The 26105-nt window shown below is 42.1% G+C and overlaps 1 protein-coding gene and 1 non-coding gene across 4 annotated transcripts in view; both read right to left on the bottom strand.

Moving 5' to 3' along the window:
• The window catches only part of FANCD2 (FA complementation group D2), a 1694389-nt gene that overhangs the window by 96412 nt on the left and 1571872 nt on the right, over positions 1-26105 (bottom strand). For 2 of the 3 annotated variants that reach the window (XM_044077594.1, XM_044077595.1), the window contains exon 40: positions 18983-19057. The exons of the other annotated variant lie outside the window; for it this stretch is intronic. In XM_044077594.1, coding sequence (XP_043933529.1) covers positions 18983-19057 — 75 coding nt within the window. The remainder of the gene's footprint in view (positions 1-18982; positions 19058-26105) is intronic. 3 annotated transcript variants of the gene reach the window in all.
• On the bottom strand, positions 18054-18126 carry TRNAQ-UUG. Its single transcript has one exon. It is a non-coding gene; the product is annotated as a tRNA-Gln (tRNA).

Raw genomic sequence — 26105 nt, 5'->3', positions numbered from 1 at the left:
CATTCTGCAACCCACCGAGAGGCTTTCTGAAGAACTTGCAGCATCAGAGGCAAGGGTGGATAGGCATACAGAAGACCGGGTGGCCAAGCATGCACCAGAGCGTCTCTTGGGGTACCTCCGGAGGAGGTATTAGAGCGAAAAACTGTCGCACTTGGTGTTTGAGGGAGAAGCAAAAGATCGCATGAAGGGGTTCCCCACCGTGCGAATATGCGTTCCGCTACTTGACAATTGAGAGACCACTCGTAAGGGGTCAGAATGGTGCGACTGAGCTTGTCCGCTAGGATGTTGGACCGACCGGAATGTGCGTTGCTATGAGAAAGCGATTGGTGGAGGTTGCCCATTCCCAAACTCTCATGGCCTCTCGACAAAGAGGGTAAGACCTTGTTCCCCTTGCTTGTTGATGTACCAGACAACAGACATATTGTCCGATTGAATCGCAATTGTTCCCAAGGGAAGAAAGTCCTGAAGTGCTAGCAACGCTAAGAGCACTGCTCTCATCTCTAGAACATTGATATGCAGTAAGGTCTCTGAATCGTTCCACGTGCCTTGGACTGTCCGGCCCATAAGTGCCCCCACCCGAGGCGGGAGGCGTCCGTGGTCACCGTGGCGAGAGGGGAGAAGCACAAAATGGGCGACCCTCGTGGAGATCCGGGAGTGGAGCCACCACAAGAGGGACCGCTTGCAAGCCTTGCTGATCGCTATGGGATGATGCATGGGGAGAGCAAGGTATGACCACTGTACTAAGAGCGTCCACTGTAGAATGCATATTGAGCCTGGCAAGAGGAAGAAGTGCTATCGACGAAGCCATGGACCCTAGAGCCCTCAGGACCAACTCCGCTGGAACAGAACATGAATGGAGAATGGCCCGCACCTGGAGCTGCAGATTTAGAACTCTGTCCGCAGTGAGGAAGGCTCGTAAACTCCTTGTGTCTAGTCTGGCCCCTATGAAATCTAAGAGCTGAGTGGGTGCCAGGTTGGACTTGTTTGTATTTATTGTGATGCCCAGAAATGGAGCAAGATGGAGAAAGGAGTCTCGCGCCGAGAGAAGTAGATGCCTTGTTGGGGCGGTAAGGAGCCAGTCGTCCAGGTAGGGAAAGACCTGCACCCCTGAAGCCTCAGGTGGGCCGCTACCACTGCTAGTACTTTGGTAAACACCCTGGGGCTGTGGTGAGACCAAAGGGAAGGACCCGGAACTGGTAGTGACTGGCTCCCAGCCGGAAGCGGAGAAACCTCCTGGAGCGTCTGTCCATTAGGATGTGGTAGTACGCGTCCTTGAGATCTATCGAGCACATCCAGTGGCCTTCTCCCAGAAGGGGGAGAATAGATTGTAGAGTGACCATTCGGAATTTTTCTTTGGGGACTGCCAGGTTCAAGAGAGAGAGGTCTAGGATTGGTCTTAGTTCCCCCGTCTTTTTTGGCACTAAAAAGAACCTGGAGTAGAACCCTGATCCGATCTGGTCTGGGGAACGGGCTGGATGGCTCTTTTCTCTAGCAGATGGCCAATTTCTGCCAAAGCGGCCTCCCTTTGACCGGGTGGTACGTCTGGGAGGGACTTCAACTTTGGAAGGTGAAGGAAAGGAATGCGATATACCCTGGATATGCTTTCGCGAACCCAGCGGTCCGATGTTATGGACTCCCCTGCCGCTAGGTGTCCCGAACGTCCCCGACTGCCTCCAGAGTAGAGCAGTCGGGCAACCCTCAGGGCTGCTGCGCCGCCCGTTCAGAGAAAGGTTCCCTGGACCCGAAGTTTCTGGGAGCCCCTCTGCCTCTAGGGCGGCGTCCTCCCTGTCCTCCTCTGCCACGGAAGGACTGGTTGTCCGGAGCAGGCTGGGACTGCTGGGACTTCCGGAACCACATCTTCTTCTGACCCTTTTGGTTCCTAGAATAGGGCCTCTGGGGTGCAGAGAAGCGGATTCCGACGGCAGACAGCGTCTTCCCGTCCTTCTCGCTCTGGGTCAACGTCTCGAACGGTCTTGCCAAACAGAGCAGAACCATCAAAGGGGCGTTCGCAAACGACGCCTTGAAGGGCTCAGAAAAATCGCAGTGGCGGAGCCAGGCCTGACGTCTAGTGACCAGTCCTGTCCCGCAGCTCTAGCGGCGCCCTCCGTAGCATGGGAGAGTAGCCGCATAGAAGTATTTGTGACTGACCTAAGAGTGGCCATTTTGGTGGAGTGCAGAGCTCTGTCCTCCTCCGAAATGGACTCAGGGGGGGATGCAGCGTACTCCTTAATAAGGTCTCGCTGCATCCGAATAACATGTGCCAAATAGTTCAGCGCCCTTACCGAGAAGGTCGCCGAACTGAACATCCGCTTCCCCAAGCGGTCCATCATCCGAGACTCCTTGCTCGGTGGGTGGACTGAGGGACTCTCCTGAGCCAGTTCCCTCTTTGTGGCCGCCGCCATCAACATGGCATCTACAGGAGGCCCCTTACTCCAATGGGTCCTGTCAGAAGGCGGGCTAAGGATTCTATCAGGTCTTTTGGGAATTGGCTCCACGGTGTCCGGTTCCTTCCACGCCCTGGTGGTAATAAAGTCCACCAGGGGTCGGCAGGGGACACCCAAGAGGTAGACGGGCCCGTTTGAATGCCTCCAAGAACACGGACTCGTCCGAGGAAGACTTGGGGCAGACCACCCCTAATACGGAGCATTTCCATGATGTCTCCGAAGGAGACATCCTCGGGGTGACCGTGGGGAGCCTTCCCCTTCCTCCAAGTCCGTGTCTTCAGTGAGAGACTCAGGGAGTCAATGTGCCTCCTTTTGCACGTATGCTTGCGGAGCCTCCTCTGGGGGCTGTCAGAGGAGTCCTCGCAAGCAGCAATTTGCTCCATGGGAGCAACTTGGGGCACAGAAGCGGGCTGTCCCAGGGGCCGGATGGTGGAAGCCTGGCCCAGTGCAGAGGGAGCGCGGGACGGGCGAAGCAAGTGCCGGGGTCCGGAGACCCTCAACAGAGCCCTCTCCACTACATCAAAAGCCGAAGGAGCCGACCTCGACCAAAGGATCCGACAATCGGCTCCCCCTCGGATCCGAAGAGTGGATCGGAGCCGGCGCGGGCACTCGGATCCGAAGGGACAGTGCGCTCCGACACAGACGGCGCCGAAGGAGCACTGATCCCCGGATCCGCTCGGATCCAGGCTCCGAGATCGGATCCGACGCACTCGAGGCATGGTCGGATCCGGTACCAAGTACTATCGGCTCCGACCTCCCCGGCTCGAAGCTGCTCAGCTCCAGTTGCTCGAACCCGGGAAGCGGGTCGGAGAAGGAGCAATAGGCTTAAAAGGGTGTTGAGCTCCCCGGAGGGGAGGCAAGAGCACTCCCATCTGCATCTGGGCCTGGATGAACCTTCTCATCATCCGGTCCAGATCAGCATCGAAAGGCTATGGGTAGATCTCGACGAGGCTACCGAGGTAGGCCTGGAATGCCTCCTCGATAGCCTCGACGGAGATCGGTCTCCTCCTCCTCAGGACCCGGTGAGAAGCACACAGGTGACCGGAGCCGAGAAGGAGGAGACCGCACCAACAAGGAGCCGGGAGAAGCCGCTTGGCTGGCGGGGCGAAACAGAGGTCTCGGCCCGCCGCTTGGTGCTTCTCCTCCGGTCCTTTTAGATGCATCCCTCTCCTGTCCTGAAGCGGGAGTTTGAGTCCCAGGAGCAGGAGGGTGCCACAGGGGAACAACTGCAGCCGCAGGAGTCCCGAAGGAGCGGAGGTCGGAGCCGAGTCCGGCGGTAAAAGACCCGCCAAGACCAGCTTGGACCTCCGCTCCCTCAGTGCCCTGGGGTTGAACCCTGCACAAATGGAACAACCAGATGTGAGGTGTTCAACCCCAAGACACTTAACACACCGAGTGTGGCCATCAGCGGTGAGAGCTTATGGCCACACTCGGAGCATTTAGAAAATATGGACTTAGGCTGTTCAGCCATAGTCACTAAATTTAACCTAAAGTTACAGAAAGTAACTTAAACAATAAAGAAGCACACAGGCCTCACACACACTCTACGCACCAGCGAGGGAGGGAATAAAATTACTACTGAAAATTAAATTAAACTAAAAACAGTCAATAATAATAGGAAACCTACAACTTTCACACAAAAATTGTTAAAGAAGGAAAAAATTCTCTATTTTTTAACAAGAAAAATCCACTTAGCTGAGAGCTATGAAATCCACATCTAGTTACCAGCGCGGCAAACAAGATCTGAGGTCATGAGGGTAGAGCAGGGCATTATGGGTGAGGGGAGGAGCTGAGAGCTTGGATCCATAGCTGGAAAACTATGCCGGTTCGGATCCGATATCGGATCCATAACCCACAGGTTGCAGACAAATGAATATCCTACTTCAGATTTCTAGTTAGCTTCAAGTCAAGTTTTAACACCACTGATGTGCAGTGATTATGGGGTTATTAAGGTTAATTTGTTGATAGTTAATTCTGCCAAACTGAAATGTAAACAAATGCATAGATTAATAACAGATTATAAGAAAGCAAAACAGTCGCTTTGTAAAACTATTTGGGGTGATGAATTCAGTAGAAAAACTTCAGAAGGAATGTGATAAGTTCTCAAAGAAAAATTGAATGCAAAAAATTTGAAATAATGTTTAACATCAGGATCTAGGCACACAATGTCAGGAGGATATATTTCCATAAGAACAAGATACTTGATTAAGATGAGAGACAAAGAAAGATAAGAAATGGAAAAGAGGTTGAACTCCAACTTTGAAAACTGAAATAGACACGCTGGACAAACAAATTAACCATAATGTGAAACAAGATCAAGAAAATTTTGAAGAAAGTGTATATAAAGATACTGAGCATAAAAAGAAACCATTTTATAGATATATAAGATGTGGAAGGATTAAAGACATACAAATTGATAAGCTGTGTGTAGATTCTAAAATTTAGTCTCAGACACAAGTGAAATTCTTGGTTATAGTCTCACAGGGTTCTGGCCTAGGCCCCTACTTGTTTAGATTATATCTTTCAGATCTATCTGTTTTATCTGAGGTGTTCTACCAGTCTGTATGCAGATGACTTGAACTTGGGTAAACTGATTTCATGTGTTACAGTTAGGGCATGTCTGCAAAAGAACTTTTCTAAATTGATCAGTTGGGCACAGGAGAATAATATGCTGATAAATACATCAAAAACTAAGCATATGAGACTTGGGAGACATAAACTGAAAGGTGAATATTTAATACAGCACACAGAGATTTAAACTGATCTGCGGTGGTGGTGCTGTGGTAGCGTTGTTGCCTCACAGTAAGACGTTGTCCTGTTTGATTCTCAGCTAGAGCGCCTTCTGTGTGGAGACATGCGTGAATGGGCGTACCTTCGTTGAAGGTTGGGCGTCAGGGCTGGCAGCTTGGCATGTGAAAGTCTACTGCCAATCATTAGCGGACCGGAGCTCCGCTGTGGCGAACCCTAACCAGGAAAAGCCAGAAGACACAACAACAACACAGAGATTGAAACTGTAGATTCATTTGAGAACCTGGGTATATAGGTAGATCCAGCTTTGAGTTTTTCTAATCATATCAACCAACTTTTTAATGATAGCTGTAGAACTACAGGCTGTACAAAAAGATGTATAATGTCTAGGAAATCAGAAATTAAGTCATTGTTTGTTAGTTTTGTCAGACCCAAACTTGAGTATGGAATAAAAATATGGAAATCTTATAAGAAAACAAGCATGAGTAAACTGGAAAGAGTATAGCAGAAATATACCAAGGGCATCCATGGATGTGAAAATTTAAGTTATTATTAAAAAACAAAATATCAGTGTCTCATACAGATACTTAAGAGGAGACCTAATTCAGGTGTATAGGACATTTAGAAACAACCTGGGAATGTATGAGGTTATAACAAAGTAGTAGAGAATTATCAGACAAGCTATGTAGAAGATTCTATAGGAATGAGAAGTGGACTAATTGGTTCTCTGACAGAGTAGCTGATGCATGGAACAGGCTAACAAATTACATTAAAGCAAGTACTCGTCTAGATATTTTTAAGAACAGCCTGGACACCTATTATGGGAACAACTGTTCTGGTATACTGGCAGGCAAGAAGGGCATTAATGACCATGCTTGACATATTTGTATGTATGTATACAAGTACGCAGAAACAAGAAAGTACTTAAAGACTGATTAAATAATGAAAGGCCACACACATCTGGAACACCACAAAAATTGTTACTGTCACCATTACAACGTAACAAATGACAAAGCCAGTGTGGTTGATGAGTTAGAAAGCAACAGCAAATACTGGCATCCCTGGAAGGACCACTAAAGGAAATACTGACAAGTCAACTTCACGAAGCAATATTTTAAAATAGCAATCAACACAGCCACTGATCCAACCACAGATACAGCAATTCCAGTACTGAAGACAAAAAGAGTTCCAAGCAAAAATAATTATCTAGATAAGTATTCCTAGGCAGCCAACTGCTGTCACATTGGACATGAAACGTTATGTCTGATGTACCTCTGGATTCTTTCTAAATATTCGTAAATAGTTAAGTGTATAAAGCAATGGTATATAAAGCTATTAACTTTATAAACAGATTGAAAGCTAGCAAAAATCCCAGCTTTCTATAATAAACTTAATGGCATAAATTATACAAGTATATCAAAATAAGTGGTAATATTAAGGCTCAAAAATAGCAGTAATGATAAATCTGTTAACTTGCAAACTAATGAAACCACACACGCCTAGACAGTCTGCTAAATAAATCAGATTACAAACAAGAAGAAAATAGCTCATTAAACATACTAACAAAGGTTTTAAATCTAATAGCTAACACGGTTAACAATGTAGAAGTCTCGAAACAAATGAAATCAAGGACTTAGAAGATGTTTGCACACTGATCAACAGCCTGATTATAAGTCTCCCAGTGTTGTTAATCAAAGCCAGTGATTTTTTTCAATTTTAGTAAAATTCAGTTACTGGCTAGTAATTACAATGCCTGGATGTCAGCAAAGAAGAAATCTGGAGAAAGAAAGAATGAGAAAATAAACCAGAAAAGGAGAAAAACTCTAGCTGGGAAGAATCTCGAAGCTGTTCAGAAAAAGCAGTTCATGTTTCAGTTTTGGTATAAGAACTGGCTTCCAGTACTTTAGAAAACAAAAAAAAATCAAATGCACTCAGAGATGTTCAAAATAAATGAAAAATATAAAATCAAATTAAAAGGGGTTAAAAAAACAGAAACAGTTTTACCTAGCAATTCAGATGACAGAAGCAAGAGTTTGGACTGTGGGTTAGACAGTGATTCCTTACCAGTCACTGATAGCAGTATTTAAGCAAAGAGAAAGGGATAGCGAAAGTGAAATACCAGCTCTGGGAGACTTTTCAGTTGAAGCTAGAATACAAGCTGCTGTTAAAGAAGGGGATGCTTAGTACGGCACACAAAGTATTATTTCTTTTATCATCTGTGCAGTTACTAAGTAAAAAGGTAAAAGTTACGTATGCTATCTTTGGCAATTACTGCAAGCATAAATGTATACTACAAGTCTGCTGATAAATGTCATAACTATTTTTGCGCTAACATTTTAGTCTGTAGATACAGTGGCACTCTTGTCTGAATAAATAATATCCACTATACAGTCTATTCTGTTGTCATTTTTAAGCTACACTCCTCTCTGAAACATTTAAAACTTATATGCAACCAAATGGATATCCTTCAGAAGGGACTCACGGAAACAGATAGCTGGTGCCAGAGCCATGGCCTGAAGTTAAACGCCAAAAAATGTATAGTCATACCCTTTGGGAAAAACAAGGTAACCCCAAGCTACCATATAGGTGGCAATCCACTAAGCACAGAAGAGGTTATGAGGGACCTGGGGACCCAGGTTGACAGTGGCCTTTCTTTTGACACTCACGTTGCTAAAGTGGTTAGAAAGACCTTCTACATTGCCCACCTGATCATGAAGGGATTCACATCCACATCTAGTGAGGTCATTGTTCCCCTGTACTCTTCACTTATCAGACCAATGATCGAGTACAATGCCCCATTCGGGATGTATCTCGCCCGACATCTGCAGCAATTGGAGAGACCCCAAAAGTTTCTCACCAAAAGGATAAAGGGACTCCAAAATCTGTCATATGCTGCCAGATTGAAGAAACACCAGCTCTATTCAGTCGCATACCATCTGCTCAGAGGTGACATGTGCCTGACATACAAGGCCATGTCCAACCCGGAATTAATGGACATGCTCCACCTCAAAAAATCCAAATCCACCAAAACCACTAGAGCAAGCGACTTAAACCTTAGCACGGATATAAATAGGACGTGCTGGAGGGATAGATTTATCACTCAGAGACTCCCTATGCTGTGGAGTAGAGTCTCGGTCCATGTGAGGCAGAGCACCTCGCTGGTTCTGTTCAAGAGAAATCTTGACCTGTGGATGGGAGATCGTAGGTTTACCCCGGGAATCATCTCTGTGTCACTGCTGGACAGAGGCACAGCAAACTAATGGGTACAGTATTTTTTCATATAAGGGGTGGCGTAAGCCACAAAAATTCGGGCTAGGCTTATAAATGCCTTGGGGCAGATAGCCTAGTATGAACCTATGAACCTATATATGTAGCCATGTAATGTTTGCCGTGCTGCTTACCCATTATGGAACTTGAAATCAACTTGAAATCAAATAATCTGAGACTCTACAGCTGTAAAAGCAAACCTTAAGGCATACTGGATAGTTGTGCTATTAACACTTGACCCATATGCATGTGTGTGTGTGTGTGTGTGTGTGTGTGTGTATCTATGTAGATTTGTAGTAAAAAAAAAATAATATATATATATATATATACACACACACACACACACATATATGGTAGTACTACTATAATGTAGACTTGTAGTTTAGAACAGTGTGTATATTAGGATCTACTTCTGTAGATGGAAAGTTCACTTACCCGACTTTCAGATAGCCAAGACGAAAAGGCTAACAACCGCAGAATACAGACATCCCGGAACACTGACTTCCCACTCCAGGTATGTAACTGCTTGGCCATCCTAAAAAAATAGCAAAACTGAAGGAAAGTAAACCCACCCACATGGGGGGCTGCGCGCCCCACACTCCCCCTAACTAAATATACCAACTCAGAGATCGCACTATTGTGGGGGTAAGGGGCAAAGTTCAACAGGGTGGCCAAGTGGTTTCTTACCCGGAGTGGGAAGTTAGTGTTCCGGGATGTCTGTGTTTTGCGGTTGTTGGCCTTTTTGTCTTGGCTATCTGAAAGTCTGGTACGCAAACTTTTGGTCTACTGAAGTAGACCTGTATATTATTATTGGATACATTACAATACTTTAACTTCCTTATGCAGAGGAACAGACCCCAAAGTACAACTAGGATCAATTAGTTGTCCCAGCAATGGAGTAGTACACTGGGTATGGGACAGACAAAAAGGTTGTCTATTCATTTCTCTCGTGGTGTGAGTGGAGGGGAGCTGCATGGGAATGTGTGCTCCATCTGAGATCCATACTGGAGACCAAAAAGCTAACAGAGATGTTTGCCTTAAACTACAGAAGGCAGCGGGTGCTGTCTTTGTAGGTCTACACCAGACACAGTAACCGAGAAACAGTCCTATACAAAACCCATTGCACATGCAGCCCCAGAAGTGTCACTGGGCATATGGAGTGATATGGTGTGACTAAGCCAACTCAACCATGAATGACAGCACAACTCTACCCAAACCAGCAATTCATGCCTTGAGGGGAACAAAGAGTAAATTAAATGACACGGACAGCTTGATAGTTAGGTGTGGAGCAGAGAGCAGAAAAGGAAAAACTACTGTACAGTATATACAAATTTCATTACCAACTGCATATACTTGTGTGGAGCTTTTCTCCCCAGGGCTTTGCTGAAAAGGAGTTATAGCGGAGGCAAGCTGTCCTGATTTGTAGATAAAAATAGACAGACATAACTTCAGAGTTAATATTAGTTCTAAGTGCATAGTAAAACTCTGTCATTATGGCAGTTTCCTTTAAGGCACATGGCATCTTGTTGAGCTACACATCTGCATTTTCAGATTATCCCTGCAGTAATTTCAGGTACAGTATAATGCATGACTACAAGCTGCAGTCAGTCTTGTGCAGTTCACATTCTGACTGACTGAAAGTGCAAGGAAACAGTGAAAGCAGGGCACTCAAGTTCTGTGAAACAATGAATATATTTGACATATAAAATAACTGCCCCCAAATCATTGTTTCTTCCCCCCTAGGATAGTTTCTACAGTGCTCAGGCTAAACTTTGTACTGTTGCTCACACTGCATAAACTCTCTAGTGTGATTAAAATGTAAAAAAGGGAAGATGTGTGCAGTGCACTTGAAGATGACAACCTCTTTTTGACATTTTTACAGAGAAGTTAAAACAGTTTATCCAACACAGAATTGGACGAATCGATAAGTGAAGGTGTTGTTTCTTGAACAACAGTGCAAAAATGGACAGTATGCTTCATAAGGGTATTGTGAAAAAGTAGAACAAGACCTCTGTGTTGTGCAGCATTCTACTGGTAAAGAGCTGAGAAGGCTATTGCAACACAGTGTTGAAGTTACCAGAAGTCTGGAGGCTTTTTGAAATGAGTTGGTAAATGTCAACCTGTTTGTTGTAAGTTTATAAGAAGCAACTATTTAAAGGCTATGGCTGAAGAAATGGAGTGTCTGCATAATCGGATGGAAACCACAAAGCCTGCCAGACAACTGTGTGAGACTAGGCAGGAGAAATGATAAAGCAGTAGGAGGTGAAGCATCCATTAACAGAAACAAAAGATATGAACTCTGAATATAAGGCTGTATCACTTTATGGAAGAAATAAAGAAGGTTATCTTCTAGGAGTTATGTGAAAAGCAAGATTGCAAAGTAGTTTGGCTTTGTGAGAGACACTCTGGGTATTTGTGCAGGGAGACATTTGTGAATGCCAGAGGGTGAAGCTACAAATGGAAAGTCAAGGCCAATTTTGATTGAGTTTTTGACTTCTAATGAAGGACAACAAACAAATTCTGTCAAGTGGGAAGAAAATTGTCGTGTTAGAGGAGGCCTTTGCTTGTGGAACATGATTACTGTTAGGCGATGCTAAAGGTATCATTTAAAGTTGTGGATACGATGTGAGATTGTTAATGGAGCAGAATGAAACTTTAACCGCAATTCCTAGATGCATTTAATTTTTTTGGGGGGGATGACAAAGCGCTGACATTTGATATTCCAGATGAAGCCAATGGGAAACTAAGCCAACTACCTGTGAGGATGAACCAAACACAAGCTGAGCAAGAGTAAACAGACTGATGGGTTGGAGGAAGCACGTGTCTCCTGAGAAACAGAAGATAACAGGAAGTAAAAGATAAATTTAAAAACTATAACCTGTGTATGCATATCTCAGGGATAATATGGCAGGATAGACTGGAAAATTCTATGAGAAATTATGGACTGGGGTGTGTTAAGGGTAAACAGCATTACAAATAAAGTAACTGAAAATACTCAGCGAGTATAACTGATGGATGACACCCTTACCATGTGCAAATTTTTGTTTGTAAACAGAATGCAAAGTGCAGATAAGGATGAATGGGAACACTGGACTTAAAAAAAAAAAAATAAGGCCTTGTCAATAACAGTTGTAAGAGATGTTTGGTAAACACACAAAATTAAGATGCCTAATTGAAGGGAATGGATGTCTCGTTTTTCCTAGCTACATAGTATGAGGAGTATTAACTGTATGTTTGTAGGATGTCATGGAACTATACAGCAATTTATACAGACTGAATTAAGTCCCACTGGTATGGCACAGATGTCCACGATTATATGGACTTACTGGCAAGGTTCCCTAAATGTTGCACTTAAGTTTCTAGTGCTGTGACAAATATGTTAAATAATTTTATTTATTTATTTATTTCCAGTTTGATGACCAGGGAAGTCCACTGGGCCCAGGGGAGCCCGTTTTCAGTGGAGGCCCAGGGAGAAAAGCTCCGCAGTACAAAATGAAGTTAAAGATACAGAAGTGCAACACAATACATTCAGAAATAACAATGCAAATCCAAGATAAAGAAAAATTATGTACAATATTTACATAGAACAAAATATGTGGATTACAACTACATATGCATTTCAAAGTGAGAGAGAAAATTATTTACAATATTTACATATAAAGTATTATGTGGAATTGGCAGTTATTGAGAAAGAATCATGCTTATAAGAAGCCTAGATGTACAAGAGGTAAGAGAGCTAGGTTAGGAGAATGCAGCTGCATTTCCGTTTAGAAGAGAGGTAGGTGTGAAGCTGAGTTTTAAAGTTGTTTGTGTTCTGCATTGTCCTTAGGTAGGAGAGGAGAGAATTCCATTTCTTGGCTAGGGTAAAAGCGAGGAGAAGTTGTCCAGCAGGTCGCTTAGGTTTTAGGACAGTAATTAAGTTTTGATGTTCAGATCTGAGGGTTCTATTTGCGGTATACAGAGGTAGGATGCTGGTTAGTGTGGGGCATTTGGTGGGGTTTAATATTAACCTGTGAGCTGTAGTACGTTGGAGGTAGTCCAGACAGTTAGGGAGTTCTAACCAGTTCAGAGAGTGGAGTGCAATACAATCTTCTTCTTTTGTCTTTTCCCGGTTAGGGGTCGCCACAGCGGATCACCTGTCTGCTCATGATTAGCAGTGAGTTTTACGGTGTTGAGTTGCCAGCCCGACACCTTCCACAGAAGGCACACACACACATGCACTCATGCCTAGGGCCAATTTAGAGTGTCCAATCCACCTACAGCATGTCTTTGGGATGTGGCAGGAAACTGGAGCACCCGGAGGAAACCCATGCGCCCACAGGGAGGACATGCAGACTCCGCACAGAAGGCACCACAGCCAAAGATTGAACCGGAGAACCTCTTGCTGTGAGGTGACAACACTAACCGCTGCACCACCATGGACACCCGTGGAGAGCAATACAATGATGTGAGGAATATTTGGCTTTAGTGACAAATTTAGAAATTTTGTTGTAACAATTTTCAAGTTTAGAAGAGCTGGGGGAAGATAGGTTGGTTAGTAGGGGAGCACCGTACATTAGGGAGGGAAGGAGATAAGTAGAGGTGACTGTTTGTCTAGTAGAAAGAGAGAGGAAGATATTGTTTCTGTATAGCATGCCAAGTTTTTGATTTTTTTTTTTTTTTTTTTATATTTTGCTGTATGTGGGCATCAAACTTTAGATGTTCATCTACGGTTACACTAAGTAATTTAGTGAAGGGAACAAGAGTTGTTTTGGCGTAGGACTTGGAAGAAACTTTTATCATAAGGGAAGCTTTTTGAGGGTGGGAATAATAATATTTTAGATTTTTTGGCATTGAGAGAAAGGTGGTTTTGGATCCAGGTCTCAGTTATTGAGAAGGCGGTCTAGGTCATAGAAGTTCGGGGAGGTTAGTGGCAGAGCACACTAAAGTTAAGTCATCTACATATTGTATTACTTTGGCATTGGGGATAGCAGAATGAAAATTATTGATAAAGATACTGAACAGCATTGGTCTGAGAATATATCCCTGGGGTACACCGGTAGGGGCGAGTAGAAAAGGTGAGGTGCCTTTTCTCCATTTCACAGCCTGAAATCTGTTGGACAAGTAACTTGAGAACCAGGATAGGGTATTTTGGGAGAGATTTAGGTTTGAAAGATGACTCAGGAGATGGGTATGAGAAATAGCATCAAATGCTTTAGACAGATCTAGCAGAACTGTTGATACCGTTTTCCCAGAGTCACAGGCTTGATTGACAGTATATAAGAAAGAGAGTAGTGCTGTCATAGTGCTATGCCCGGGTCAGAATAAATGTTGGGTTGGAGTAAGAAGTTGGTTATGAGTTAGGAAAGGCATGAGTTGGAGGTGATTACATTTTTCTAGGATCTTGGAGATTGGTGAGAGGAGAGCTATGGGGCGGAAGTTTGAGATGTTAGTGCTTTTGCCTCCTTTATGGAGAGGTAGAATAAAGGCTGTACACCAGAGTTTGGGGACATAGGATTCCTGCATGGATCTACTGATTAAGATGATAATGGGGAGTGAGATTCCATCAGCAGCAGACTTGAGAAAGAATGAAGGAATATTATCGGGGGCAATGGAGCAGGGTTTTAGTTTGGTGAGAAGTCTTTTTATGTAGTTGGTGGAGACGGGTTTGTGGTCAAACATAGGGGAAGAGTTGGGGTCAGTGGGCGGGGGAGGACCTAGATGACGGAAAATGTAGAGGGGAGGGGTTGTTGTTTGGAAAAGTCTTGGTTAGTTCTGATACTGAGTTGATAAAGAAAGAATTGAATAGAGATGCTATTTCTGGATCAGATTTGCTGGGGTCAGGGCAGGGATTGTTTTTGGTGCCCGGGTTGAAGAGTGAGTTTATTGAGTTCCAGAAATGCCTAGGGTTATTAGAGCGGTTGGACTGGAGTTTAATGTAATAGGATATTTTGTCTCTGATATGTTAAATGTTTTGTTATTAGAACTACTCACTGGTATTTATGCTGCACTCTTTTTGAAATGCATGCTAGTTATACAAACGGGTAAACATTGTGGCATAAAACAGAATCTTATTTTGATTCCATTTAAGTTCCTATGTAATGAGCAAAAGTTGCACATTTGTATAAATACCATACATTTGTTTCAACAGTTGCTAATGGAGATGTTATGATGTTTTAGAAACAAATGTTGCCCAGTACCAGATTTAAGTGAAACCAATAGTATTGTTTTGTTTAACTTAGTACTGGTAAAGTAAGTAAGCGATGTTTAAGAACAGTGTGTTCAAACAGTGCTAACAATACTTTTCTTGTTTTCATTTTTTAATTCAGTTAAATGTGTTTGCAAATAGTTAATACTCAGAGTGTTACGTTCTTTGCAATGAACAAATGGTAACTAGTATAATGCAAGTGCAAACTGAGTACTAAATCTGTGAGGGGTGAAAACTGGCGAACTGGAGTTAGAGTATTGGCTATACATGTGAAGGTTGATGATCTGGATCACAAAAAAAAAAAAAAAGATTTAAAGAAACAGTAGTAAGCAGGGTAATACTGACTAGTACGGGCAGGTGAACAGATGTCCACTTTGGATTACCTAGCTAGAAAGTGGAATCGTTTGTGTGTCTTGGGGTAACTGGTTCTTTCATTAATTCCATTTAGTCCACCTGCATCAGGAAGATAAGTGAGAAATTTTAGCATCCAGGATGAATGCGGAGAGTAGTTTTAAAATATATACTAGTCGTGCTCACAAGTACTTTAAAGACTGCATGATATGTTAATGATGGTGAGTTATCAAACATAGTGGTTAAAAACAAATGTTGAATCTCCTTGTTCCTGTTGCTTATAAGTGGTAAAGAGAATTATACAGTTGAAGCAAAGGCATAATGGGGTCTGGCAGCCAATGAAACTTGAAATGGATACCAGTCTCATTTTTTTTTTTTTTAATTATAAGTGGATGGCATGACAAAACTAAAAACTAAAACAGCAAATAAACATTGCTCCAAAAAATGAGATATGTTTTTCACATGAGTTTCTGTTATTTGTTCTTAATGTCTGGCAACCATCATCCCTTGTGATTTATACAGTCAGTTTGTTCCTTAGCAGGACTGCCTCCAGTCTACTCAGTCTCACAGGGTAAGAGCCAAAGGCAAAATCATCAAAGCACCCATCAGGGATTTTTGTATACATGCCCTACCCACATTTTCATGTATTAGGTATGTCCATAGAGTCCAAAAGGAAGGAGTACAGTGGCTCAGGTTAGCATTTTTCAAGCCTCTACATGCAGTTCACCCAAAGCCCTGTCTTCCTTATGGAGAGTACACCTGCATTATCCTGGTCCCCAGCAGTGGTTCAAATGCAGAGGTGCTCCTGAGCAAGTGGGCTTCTTCATTTCTTTTACCGAGGATGGGCAAGTTGACATAAATCAGTTAATTCCACCCCTGTACCTGGCTCCTTCAGTGCCAGCCCTCTACATCGAGAACCAAGTTTTTGTCTGAGATTTAAACTGAAATGAGACTAGGTTGTGGCTCAGAAAGCAATTATGAATACTTATACAGCATATGCTGTCTCACGGCAAAGTTATGAGCATGCGTGTTTGCTGAAAAAGAGCTTTTAGTAGTGTGGCAATTATATCACTGCGAATATATACACAATACAACAAAGAGTACTACTATAAGGATAACAAAAGAAATAAAGACAAGCTGTGTCAGAAGCATATGCATGGTGCACAGAATAAAAGATATGCTAGATAAACTGGAGAGCAGCACAATGGCACAGTGAGTAGCACTGTCTCAAAGAGGTTCTGTGGTTAAATTCTTGGCTGGGTTGTCATCTGGCTGGAATCCAAATGCACACCCTGTTATTTGCATAGGTTTCCTCCAAGAACTCTCATTTCTTGTGATATTCCAAAGACATGCGGTAGGCTGACTGATAACTCTAAATGGTTCACAGATGATGTGTGTGTGAGATATGGAAGAAAAACTTGGCACTCTGTCTGTTCCCTACTTGCCTTGTAAACTCTGTGGATTGCACAGTCTACTCAAGGGGTTGCTGTAGGTGTTAGATGTAACTTGATAGCACTAGATGGATGGAAAAAAGTAAATGGGGAAATATGTAAATAAAGAGAATGGGGAAACTGGATGTATCCAGCTCACACCTCAGGTATAATGCCAATGTGAAGTGGATTACAAAATAATATTTGAGTTAAAATAATGATCTTTAGCTGAGATGAGGTTGAATGTTTTATTTAGTTCTACAGAAGATAATTATTATGATGCAAAATTGTAAATATTAAAGAGGGCAAGGAATGGAAGACAACCACTAGAATGCAAATAATGTAAACAAGCTGTGGGACACCTTTTAGTATCTCTCTGAAGTGACAGCATCTGGGATTGCTGAGCCTCTTCCCAACATACAGCGGGAGAGGGAGACCTTCTCCCCACCTTGGCAATAGACTGAACAGATTAACACATGGTCAGAATATGCAAGGCCATGCTTGTGACAAGTTGGCAATGTGCAATGGGCAATTGGTTAGTGCATGGGAACATATCTGCTGAAGACGGCATAGGGATGGAAGAGTCTGATACCAGGATTGGTGCTGGTATCAGGTCACTTCCTTAATGGTGTGTTTCTACACTATTGAGGCCAGGTCAGTGACTAGCAATTTTATATCAATAGCAAGACCTGTACACGCTAGCTCATGAGGTACCAAAAAATCCTGCTCACCTGAGATATTGAAATCCTGCAGAGCTGGGGAAAGAAGCCTGGAAAGGAGAGCCTTTTGTTCCAAATGCTACCACAGAGCACTGGCTAGAGGATTTGACGGTTCATTTCATGCAAACAGGTTAGCTGTGACAGTCCTCCAGATATTCACCTGGGAAAGAGGGATGCTTACAAGCTGAGGCTTTTCTCATTGGTCTCAACCTCTAACTTGCAAGATGGGTATGAACCTAACTTGTAGACGAAGTGATGTCACATGGGAATTTGGGACTATCTTGAAAGATGGACTTGCATGTCCAAGGAGGGTCTAAACTTATGTCTGCCCTTTGACTACTTTGACTTCTTCCAGTACTCTGACAGCGACACACACCCTCCATTATCTTGTAAGACATTGAAAAAACATCTCTGCTAGCTAAGTTGAAATTCTGGCACACATGAAGTCCCACTCCTCTCCCAAGCAGCGCAGACAGCAAGTCTTAGCTTGTGATCTGAAAGCCATAGGAGTACTTGGAAGGCTCATTTTGTTTTGTTAGAATGAAAAGGGGAACTTTTCTATGAGAGGCATTAAAAACAAAATATGAACTGTGTGAGGAAAAAAAAATAAAACAAAAGAATTGTGGCTAGGCACTCTCTCCTAGTATGGTGCATTGCACAGCCAGAGGACAATAAACCCTCTGGCAAGCACAGAAATGTCAAAGGCAAACAGCTGAAATGAAGACCTTGCCTTTCATAGGGAGTAGTTTTACACTTCATAGGTTAGTACTAAGCTAGCTGCCCTTGCGAGCCATTTTAAGCCTAGTCAATTATCCCTTGTGAGACTCAAACCCTGCATCTTGTGTTTATAAGGCAAACACCTTAACCATTAGGCCATCCTCCCAACCCCCTTGGCTGATTGGTACTACGACCATGGTAGGACTCAAACCTACAATCTTCTGATTCAAAGTCAGACGCCTTATCCATTAGGCCACATGGCCAACTGGCTGTCACCTATTTTCAGCTAGTACTGTTCTTTTTTACCAGCCAGCCTCCTGCAAGTATAATTCCCTCGCTACTAAACAAGACTAAACACATCACATCACTATTATCACTGTCACTTTTACTGCTGCTGACCTTTGTTGCACACACCACTAACAGTTATACATATGCTTGTATAATACTTTGTAAATACTGTGCCAGTACGTATGCATGTTAATGCCCTCAAAATTGTGTGTTCATTACATTTCATGTGTATTTGAAAGTATGTAATTTCTATTTTACATGTATTTAATTTTTTACACTGTTGTTGTTGTTTGTCTTTCGGCTTTTCCCAGTAAGGGGTCACCACAGCGCAACTCCTGTCCGCTAATGATTGGCAGTAGATTTTTACGAAACGCTGAGGTGCCAGCTCGACGCCCATTTACGCACGCATGTCTTTCGAATGCTACCCCAACCACGGGGAGGACATGCAGACTCCACACAGAAGGCACTCCCAAGCCCAGCCGAGAATCGAACGGGAGAACCTCTCACATTCAAAAATGCATTGTCTCTTATATTACTACATTTTACATGGGTCTGAAAGTGCTGCCACATAGCTTGTGTAGTGGCTGAAAATGGTCAATGGAACAGTTCATGTACCCTGTAACCAAAGTTTAAATAAGGACATCCCAACTATTAAAGCACTGGGAAGGTACCCAATATCAGAATTATCAAATGCTGAATCGAGGAAAAGTTAAGAACATGCTTGTTTTTTCTCCCCAAACCGGTCCACTGATTACAAGAAAAAAACAAAATATCACAGCATGCCAAAACAACCATTCGCAAAATTTATTAGCAAAATCTTGTAACTCTTACCCTGTGTTTTTTAAAACTGAAATCCAGCAAAGGCATTCCTAACTTCAGGAAGGTTTCCAGAAAGAGACGTCCATACTGAAAAAAAAAACAAACAAAAAAAAAACATAAATAAACAAAAAATTCGGAAACAAATTAAATTTGATTGTAATACCACAAAAGGAGCTACTAAACATCTGGTACAAGCACAGTGTGATCTGCTGATCTAAGCTCTGGCTTCTAATGCTGAAATTTACCTTAAACTTCAGTAAAGAAGTTGAAATGTTTATGTTACTCAGTTCTCAATACGGGAGTCTACCTAGCTATGGAAAAAGGTAGGTGTGTGACTCATTAGATCTAGTTGTCATTTCCTCTGGGATGCTTCGTACGCACTAAATACAATATGCAGTTAAGTTACCTCATGATGATAGGCAGGTGACAAAATGCTAAAAAGCACCCTGTGAACTGTTAAAAACATTCTGCAAGTAGTATGGGAAAGCGGCTTACTTTAAAGTATGCCTTTAAAATACATGGCTGTAAAATGGTACTTGGCATGCAAATCAGTCAGTACCGTTTGTTCCTGATATCAAACTGAATTATGCATTGCACTGCTTAAGAGCTGGAAGGGTTGATGCATGAGTTAAGAAAGGCTGCTGTTAAGCCACTATTTTGTGTCAATAATTCTAGAGCATAAAACATTAAGCATAATGACTTAGGAAACAGAAAATACAATGAATGGTCACCAAATTTAGTAAGTCCATGAGAAAAAAAACAGAGATCCTAGAGATGTTAGAAACATTTTGGAAATTTTATCAAAATTTGAATAGAGCACAGTAATTGGGAAACCAAGAAAAGGCACCAATGGAAATATTTATGGAAAGTTTAATTATACCAAGGTTAGAGGAAAAGGAGGCTCATTTAATAGCTACAATGGAAATGAAGAGAGAAAAATAGTGATGTACAAATCAATCAACAGGAAAGTGCTGAGGAACAGATGGCATTTCTGTGGAAATTAGGAAAGGAGAGAGTGATAAAGATCTGGAAGGCTTTGTTTAACAGTATTTTAAGGGGTATACTCACCAACTTTCCTTATTGGAACACTACTGAAAAAGACCTGTTTGAACTGGTATGTAAACTCAGTTTAATGGACTTTTAAAGGTAGGTGCGTAATACTTCTGAAACGAATACTGTGAATCAAAGTGTTTTAAACACTGTGGATTCTGATGATTCATTTGACACTTGCTATGGTCTTTATAGACCATAGAACTTTAATATTAATGTATTTGTAATTGTTTGATAAATAACATGTTGCATAATTTATCTTATGAATAATGGCAAACCTTGAAAGATATGAAAAATAGCAGACAAAAAATGTAAAACCTGCTGATGAAGGTAAAATGTTGTTATATCACGATGATTATTATTATGAAATGTGTATACAGGATTTGACAGATGAAAACATTTATGAGAAAACACAATATTTTACCTATATGCTCAGGAGAAGTTAAATGATCAAATTCAAACTATGTCAGCTTAAAAGTTATACTGGAAAATTATATTAATCTTATTGTACAAGATGATAATGTTCCTTGTTTCTACACTGTACCTAGAATAAAAATCCCATTAAAAACCCAGGTAGACTTGTGTCTTTCTGGTTGTGGAAGTTTCTCAGAGAAGGTTATTTATTTATTAATAGATAGTGCCTTACATGAAGAAACTAATATCATACCTTAGAAACTCTAGTGACCTTTACAAAAAAGTTATCTAATTAAATAGTGTCTTTATTACATTTGTATTACTATGGATGTGACCAAGGGCGCCCGCAGGCAGGTGCAAGGGGGTGCACTTGCACCCCCCTGGAATCGGCTGACTAATGCTATAATTTAAAAAAAAAGTTTTTTTTTTTTTTTTTTGGACGTTCTTCTTTAAGAAGAAAGAAGTCCGTGCTGACATCATGCGTTCTTCTTTAAGAAGAACGGTCACGGGCGTGCTGACATCATCGCGCGCATATTTTCAAGTTTTGCGAGTGGGAACTCACATGGAAGGACGGTTTTGGGGTTCGCAAGCGGAAAATGGGACCACGAGCGGGAACTGAAACGGACGGATTCGCAAGCGGGAGGAAACAAGTGGAAGATGGGACACTTTCAGAGTAAGTGTGTGTGTGTGTGTGTGTTGTGTGTGTGGGTGTGTATGTGTCTGTTTGTGCATGCGCGCACACACACACAGACACAAATATATGTTCATATTGTTCGCTGTCTGCCACAAGCTCGAAAGATAGAGCTTCAAATCCAGCAATACCAAGAAAAATCACAAAAAAATTACATTGCCAAAAAAACAACACTATTGCAAAAATCATCTTCCAAAATTCCATATTGCTCCAGACCCAAAAACAAGCACTAACATGCGTACTGATGGGGCAAATCTGGGAGTTTGTTATTGTAGGTTTTTGGCACTGTGATTTTTAGTATTTTCTTTTCATCATTGCTGGATTTGATGTTCCATCAAGTGCGATGCCAAGCCATATTACATATACTGTATACATATTTTGAAAATAAGAAACAAGAAATGTATTTCTTTCATTTGAAAAAAGGGCATAAGAACAGACTGCATATAAATTTCTACAGGAGCAGCCATAGTTTTGTAGTGACATTCTCATCTTAAATTTTAGGTATACTTCATTTCAAAAGCCTCAGAGAAAACATATATGAAAATTTGACCAGCATATTGTCTTAAATAACTACTTTAATCAACAAGACAGTGTTGTAACTGGAGGACATTTCTGTTTCAGTTATGGAAAATAACCTAATTTCTTTTCATTGTAAGATGAAAGGCTTGTAGATATTTCTGCAAATGTGTAGTACTTTCTTTTGAAGCTTTTAATGTTTTATTTATGTTACAGTGCAGAATACATTGCCCTACTCTGCTGCTTGTAGTATATATGCATGTTAGGAAAAAATGGACTGTTTTGAAGTAAGCACTACTCAGATGTGCGGTGAATACTAAACAATATAGCTTATTTGTTTACTAGCTTGGTTTGAATACCTTTTGAGTATCAGGTCATGTATTGACATGCAGCATTACAGAATTTTCTTTTTCAGTCCTAAGAAGAATAAAATATTTTGTGTGATTTTGGTTCTTACACCATGTTAAGCAAAGTGAATATAACCAAGTTTAAAGAAGGTACAGGAAGTACCAAGAATGAAGGTAGGTAGGTATCAAATTTGAGCAAAGAGTGACAGAACAGAAGAAGCTGCAGATAGGCAAAGGAAACAGTCCAGGATTAGCTTTTGTCACACTGGGGCAAAAATGCAATAAGCTGGAATTGAATAAGCTACATTCCTTGCGCTCTCAACCTTAAGCTGAATAAGATTCTTATTCTTGTTTGATACAGAAGGGATATTATTACAATACAAGCTTATAGAAAGAGAAATAGATGCAACATAACAAGGGTTTGAAGTAGCTTGTGTTCTGCTGTGGAGTAACTGAGGCAATTATGACTGTTAAGAGCTTCCTGTTTATTATGTCAAGCTCAGTAAAGTTGTGTGTGTGTGTGAAATGCCCCAGGTGCTACATGGTGGTGGGTAGAGAATAAGGCTTGAACCCTGTCCCTTGGGGCCAAGTGGTAAGAGCCTTAATTCCCTACCCACCACCATTTGTAAAAAACAGTGGTAGCATTGTTGCCTGACAGCTACGTGTTCTCTGGTTTGATTCTTGGCTGTCTAGAGTGTTTGTTTCTCCCTGGGCCTCTGCTAAAAATTAGCTTTTTTTCCCCCAAGTCAGACTTTCCTGGTTAACAAATGTTAAAAAAAATGACACATTTGAATATCATCAGACTTCATATTCTTCAGAAAGTGCATGGTAACAAAAGCTTTTATTCTAGCAATTTAAGTGTACAAGATGGATATTTGAAATGTATCACTGTCTTTGGGACTGTACCCCCCCCCCCATTATTGGCTTCATCCAGGTTTTGTGCTAAGGTTGAGAACTATGGTAAGAACTGAATTCACTGCATATGTTTGGGGGCTATATTCCCCCATTACTGGCTTTGTCCGGGTGTTTTTTGCTAAGAGATTGAGAGCTATGGTGAGAACTGAATTCACTGAATGTTTGGGGGCTGTATTCACCCGGTATTGGCTTTGTTCAGATATTTTGTGTTAAGAGGTTGACAGCTGTGCTATGGTAAGAACTGAATTCACTAAATGGTAGCCATTTAAGTTTCAGTCGTTCTTTCACAAAACAGCTGATTTGGCGTAGTGGTATGTTGCTCTGACTGTTTTGCACAGGGTCCCCTGGGTTCAAGACGTGGCAGTGAAATGTATGGTGGTAACGGAGCATTTTATTCTAGCAACTTTCCAACATTATACAAGCAATGTTTAAAATGTGTTCCTGGTTTCTGGCCTTTTGTCCCCCCCCCCCCAATAAATTTTGGCTTTTTCCAGATTTCTTGTGCTGCAAAGTTCAGAGATATAGCTGAGTGTCAAGTAGATTTTATAAGGAGCTGAGAGCTGCAGAGGAGCAAAAGTTTAGTGCTGCTTATGTTTAGTCTGCTTGCATTGTTAATAGCACAACAGATAGTGTACTTGCGTTTGATGCTGAAAGCTGTGGGTTCTACTCCCACAGTAGGGAGATGCATTGCTGATACTGTACTGTGTTGTAAAGGGGGTGGATGCTGCAGTCCTTTTTGGCAAAGATACCTAGTAACTATGAACCTCTTATCAGTTTGCTATCCATTCCCTATTGCGGTATTACCAGCTTATTTTTTTATTGCATACAACAAAGGCAATTTATTCTTCAAGGGCAACAGGCACTTTATTTGTAGAAGAAACAATGACATATAAAGTTGTTTGCTAGCAGCAACCTCTTTTAGTTACAAATTTCTTTAATGTGGATTTTACTACTTCAGAGATTGTGCATATTTTTTTACTGATACTGGTGGACTATAGAAGGTTGAGTAGACTTTTTATGATGGAAATGTTCTGAATTGGGCAGTTTTGTCATTGGTGTATGCCTTTTGTTTAATTGTTTACCGGAAAAATGTTCAAAACAATAAATTTAAAATGCCCTCTGACAACTGTACTGTATTGTACAAGGAATGTAATGTAATACAGTCAGGAAGGTGTATCAAAGAGCATGTGTATGTTATGTTCAAGGGGCCTATGATTTTGAAGACAGCCCAGAGTTAATATTTATCTGCCACTGGCAAAATGTATTTTCTTTGAATGTGGGTTTCAATGCTGTTTCAATGCATGTGAGTTCCAAGGACAGAGAAGTTTTAATGTTAAGTCTATTTTCATTGTGAGACTGCATTGCTTTGTTTAACATATATGTATTAGAGTTTGTGCTGTAAAATGCAAAATAAAACTTTCAAATTAAATCTAAATAATCGCAGAAGTAAACCAGTATGCACATTACAGTGTTTATGGTAAATGGGGCAAAATTACCAAGGAATGGGACATTGGAATGGCTGCAGGGAGGAGGCTCCATTTGACCATGATTTTGTGAGGGGGGGGGTAGCATAGGTTCATACTAGGCTATCTGCCCTTACGCCACCCCTTGATTTGAGTATACTGTGCCCTTTTTAAGGTTTAGTTTACTGTGCCTCTGTCTAATAGTGACACGGGAATAATCCCTGGGACAAACCTATGATCCCCCATCCACCTATCGAGATTCTTCTTGAAGAGATTCAGTGAGGTGCTCTGCCTCACATGAACTGGAATTCTATTCCAGAGCGAAGGGAGCCTCTGGGTTATGAACCTGTCCCTCCAGCAAGTTCTATTTATTTCTGTGCTGAGGTTCAAGTCCCTCGAGCGTGTGGCTCTAAGGGATTTAGATTTACTGAGGTGGAGCATGTCCATTAATTCTGGATTTGACATAGCTTTGTATGTCAGGCATAGATCGCCTCGAAGTAGGCGGTATGCAACTGAGTAAAGCTGGAGTTTTTTTAACCGAGCAGCATATGGCATCTGTTTGAGACCCTTGATCCTCTTGGTGAGATACTTTTGGGGTCTTTCTAATTGCTGCAGGTGTCGGGTAAGGTACATCACAAAAGGGCATTGTATTCTATGATGGGCCTGATGAGGGATGAATAAAGGCACGATTACCTCTCTTGATCTAGATGTGAAACCCTTCGTGATGAGGTGGGCTATGTAGAAGGTCTTTCTAACCACTTTAGCAATGTGGTTTTCAAAGGAGAGATTGCTATCAACTTGGGTCCCCAGGTCCCTAATAACTTTCTCTGTACTTAATGGGTTTCCGCCTATGTGGTAATTTGTGGGCACATTGTTTTGCCAAAGGGTATGACTATACATTTTTTGGCATTTAGCTTTAAACCATGGCGCTGGCACCAGTTATCTGTCTCTGTGAGACCCTTTTGAAGGATGTTTGTGTCAGCTGGAGAGTTGATTATGGCCCAGTTTGCAGTCGTCTGCGAACTTGGTGAGCCATAGTCCTCCACGTTGCCTGTACCTCGGAAAAGTATATACCGAACAAGAGTGGTCCCAGGACAGAACCCTGTGGGACGCCACTTGTGACCGGTTTCGAGTCTGACATGGCTCCAGCAACTCTCACTCTGTGGGTTCTGTCTTTGAGCCAGTTTGCGACCCATCTTGTGACATAGGTGTTTATATTTAAGCTGGATAGCTTATCTATGATGCCCGAGTGGGGTATTGTGTCAAATGCCTTTGCAAGGTCCAGATAGGCTGTGTGGACTACCTTCCCTTCATCTATGGCTTTGCTGACTGTTTTGAAGAAGTCAACCAGGTTCAAAAGGCAGGATCTGCCCTTGACAAAGCCGAACTGGGTAGGATCTAGTGTCTGTAGGTCCCCAATGTCTTTGTTTATGAGCTCCATGATGATCCTCTCCATAGCCTTGCAGACTAAGCTAGTCAGGCTTATGGGGCGATGTTTCCAGGGTCCGTAGAGGCTCCACCTTTGTGGAGTGGGACCACTGTTGCTGTACGCCATTCTGTGGGCACATACCCTGTAGTGAGGCTGAGATTGTATAGCTGTTTTATTTGAGGGATTAGTTCCTCTTGGAGTTCATGTAGGACGCAACCTGGGACGCCATCTGGTCCCATGGAAGCAGTGTTTTTTTGCTTTGGAGAGGGCAGCCTTCACCTGAGCATCAGAGATGTTTGGGAGGCAGCCC

The sequence above is a fragment of the Protopterus annectens genome, chromosome 7.part0 (assembly GCF_019279795.1).
Source record: "Protopterus annectens isolate FY-2018-M chromosome 7.part0, PAN1.0, whole genome shotgun sequence".
Classification (NCBI taxonomy): domain Eukaryota; kingdom Metazoa; phylum Chordata; order Ceratodontiformes; family Protopteridae; genus Protopterus; species Protopterus annectens.
This window is presented reverse-complemented; position numbering and strand designations above follow the sequence as displayed.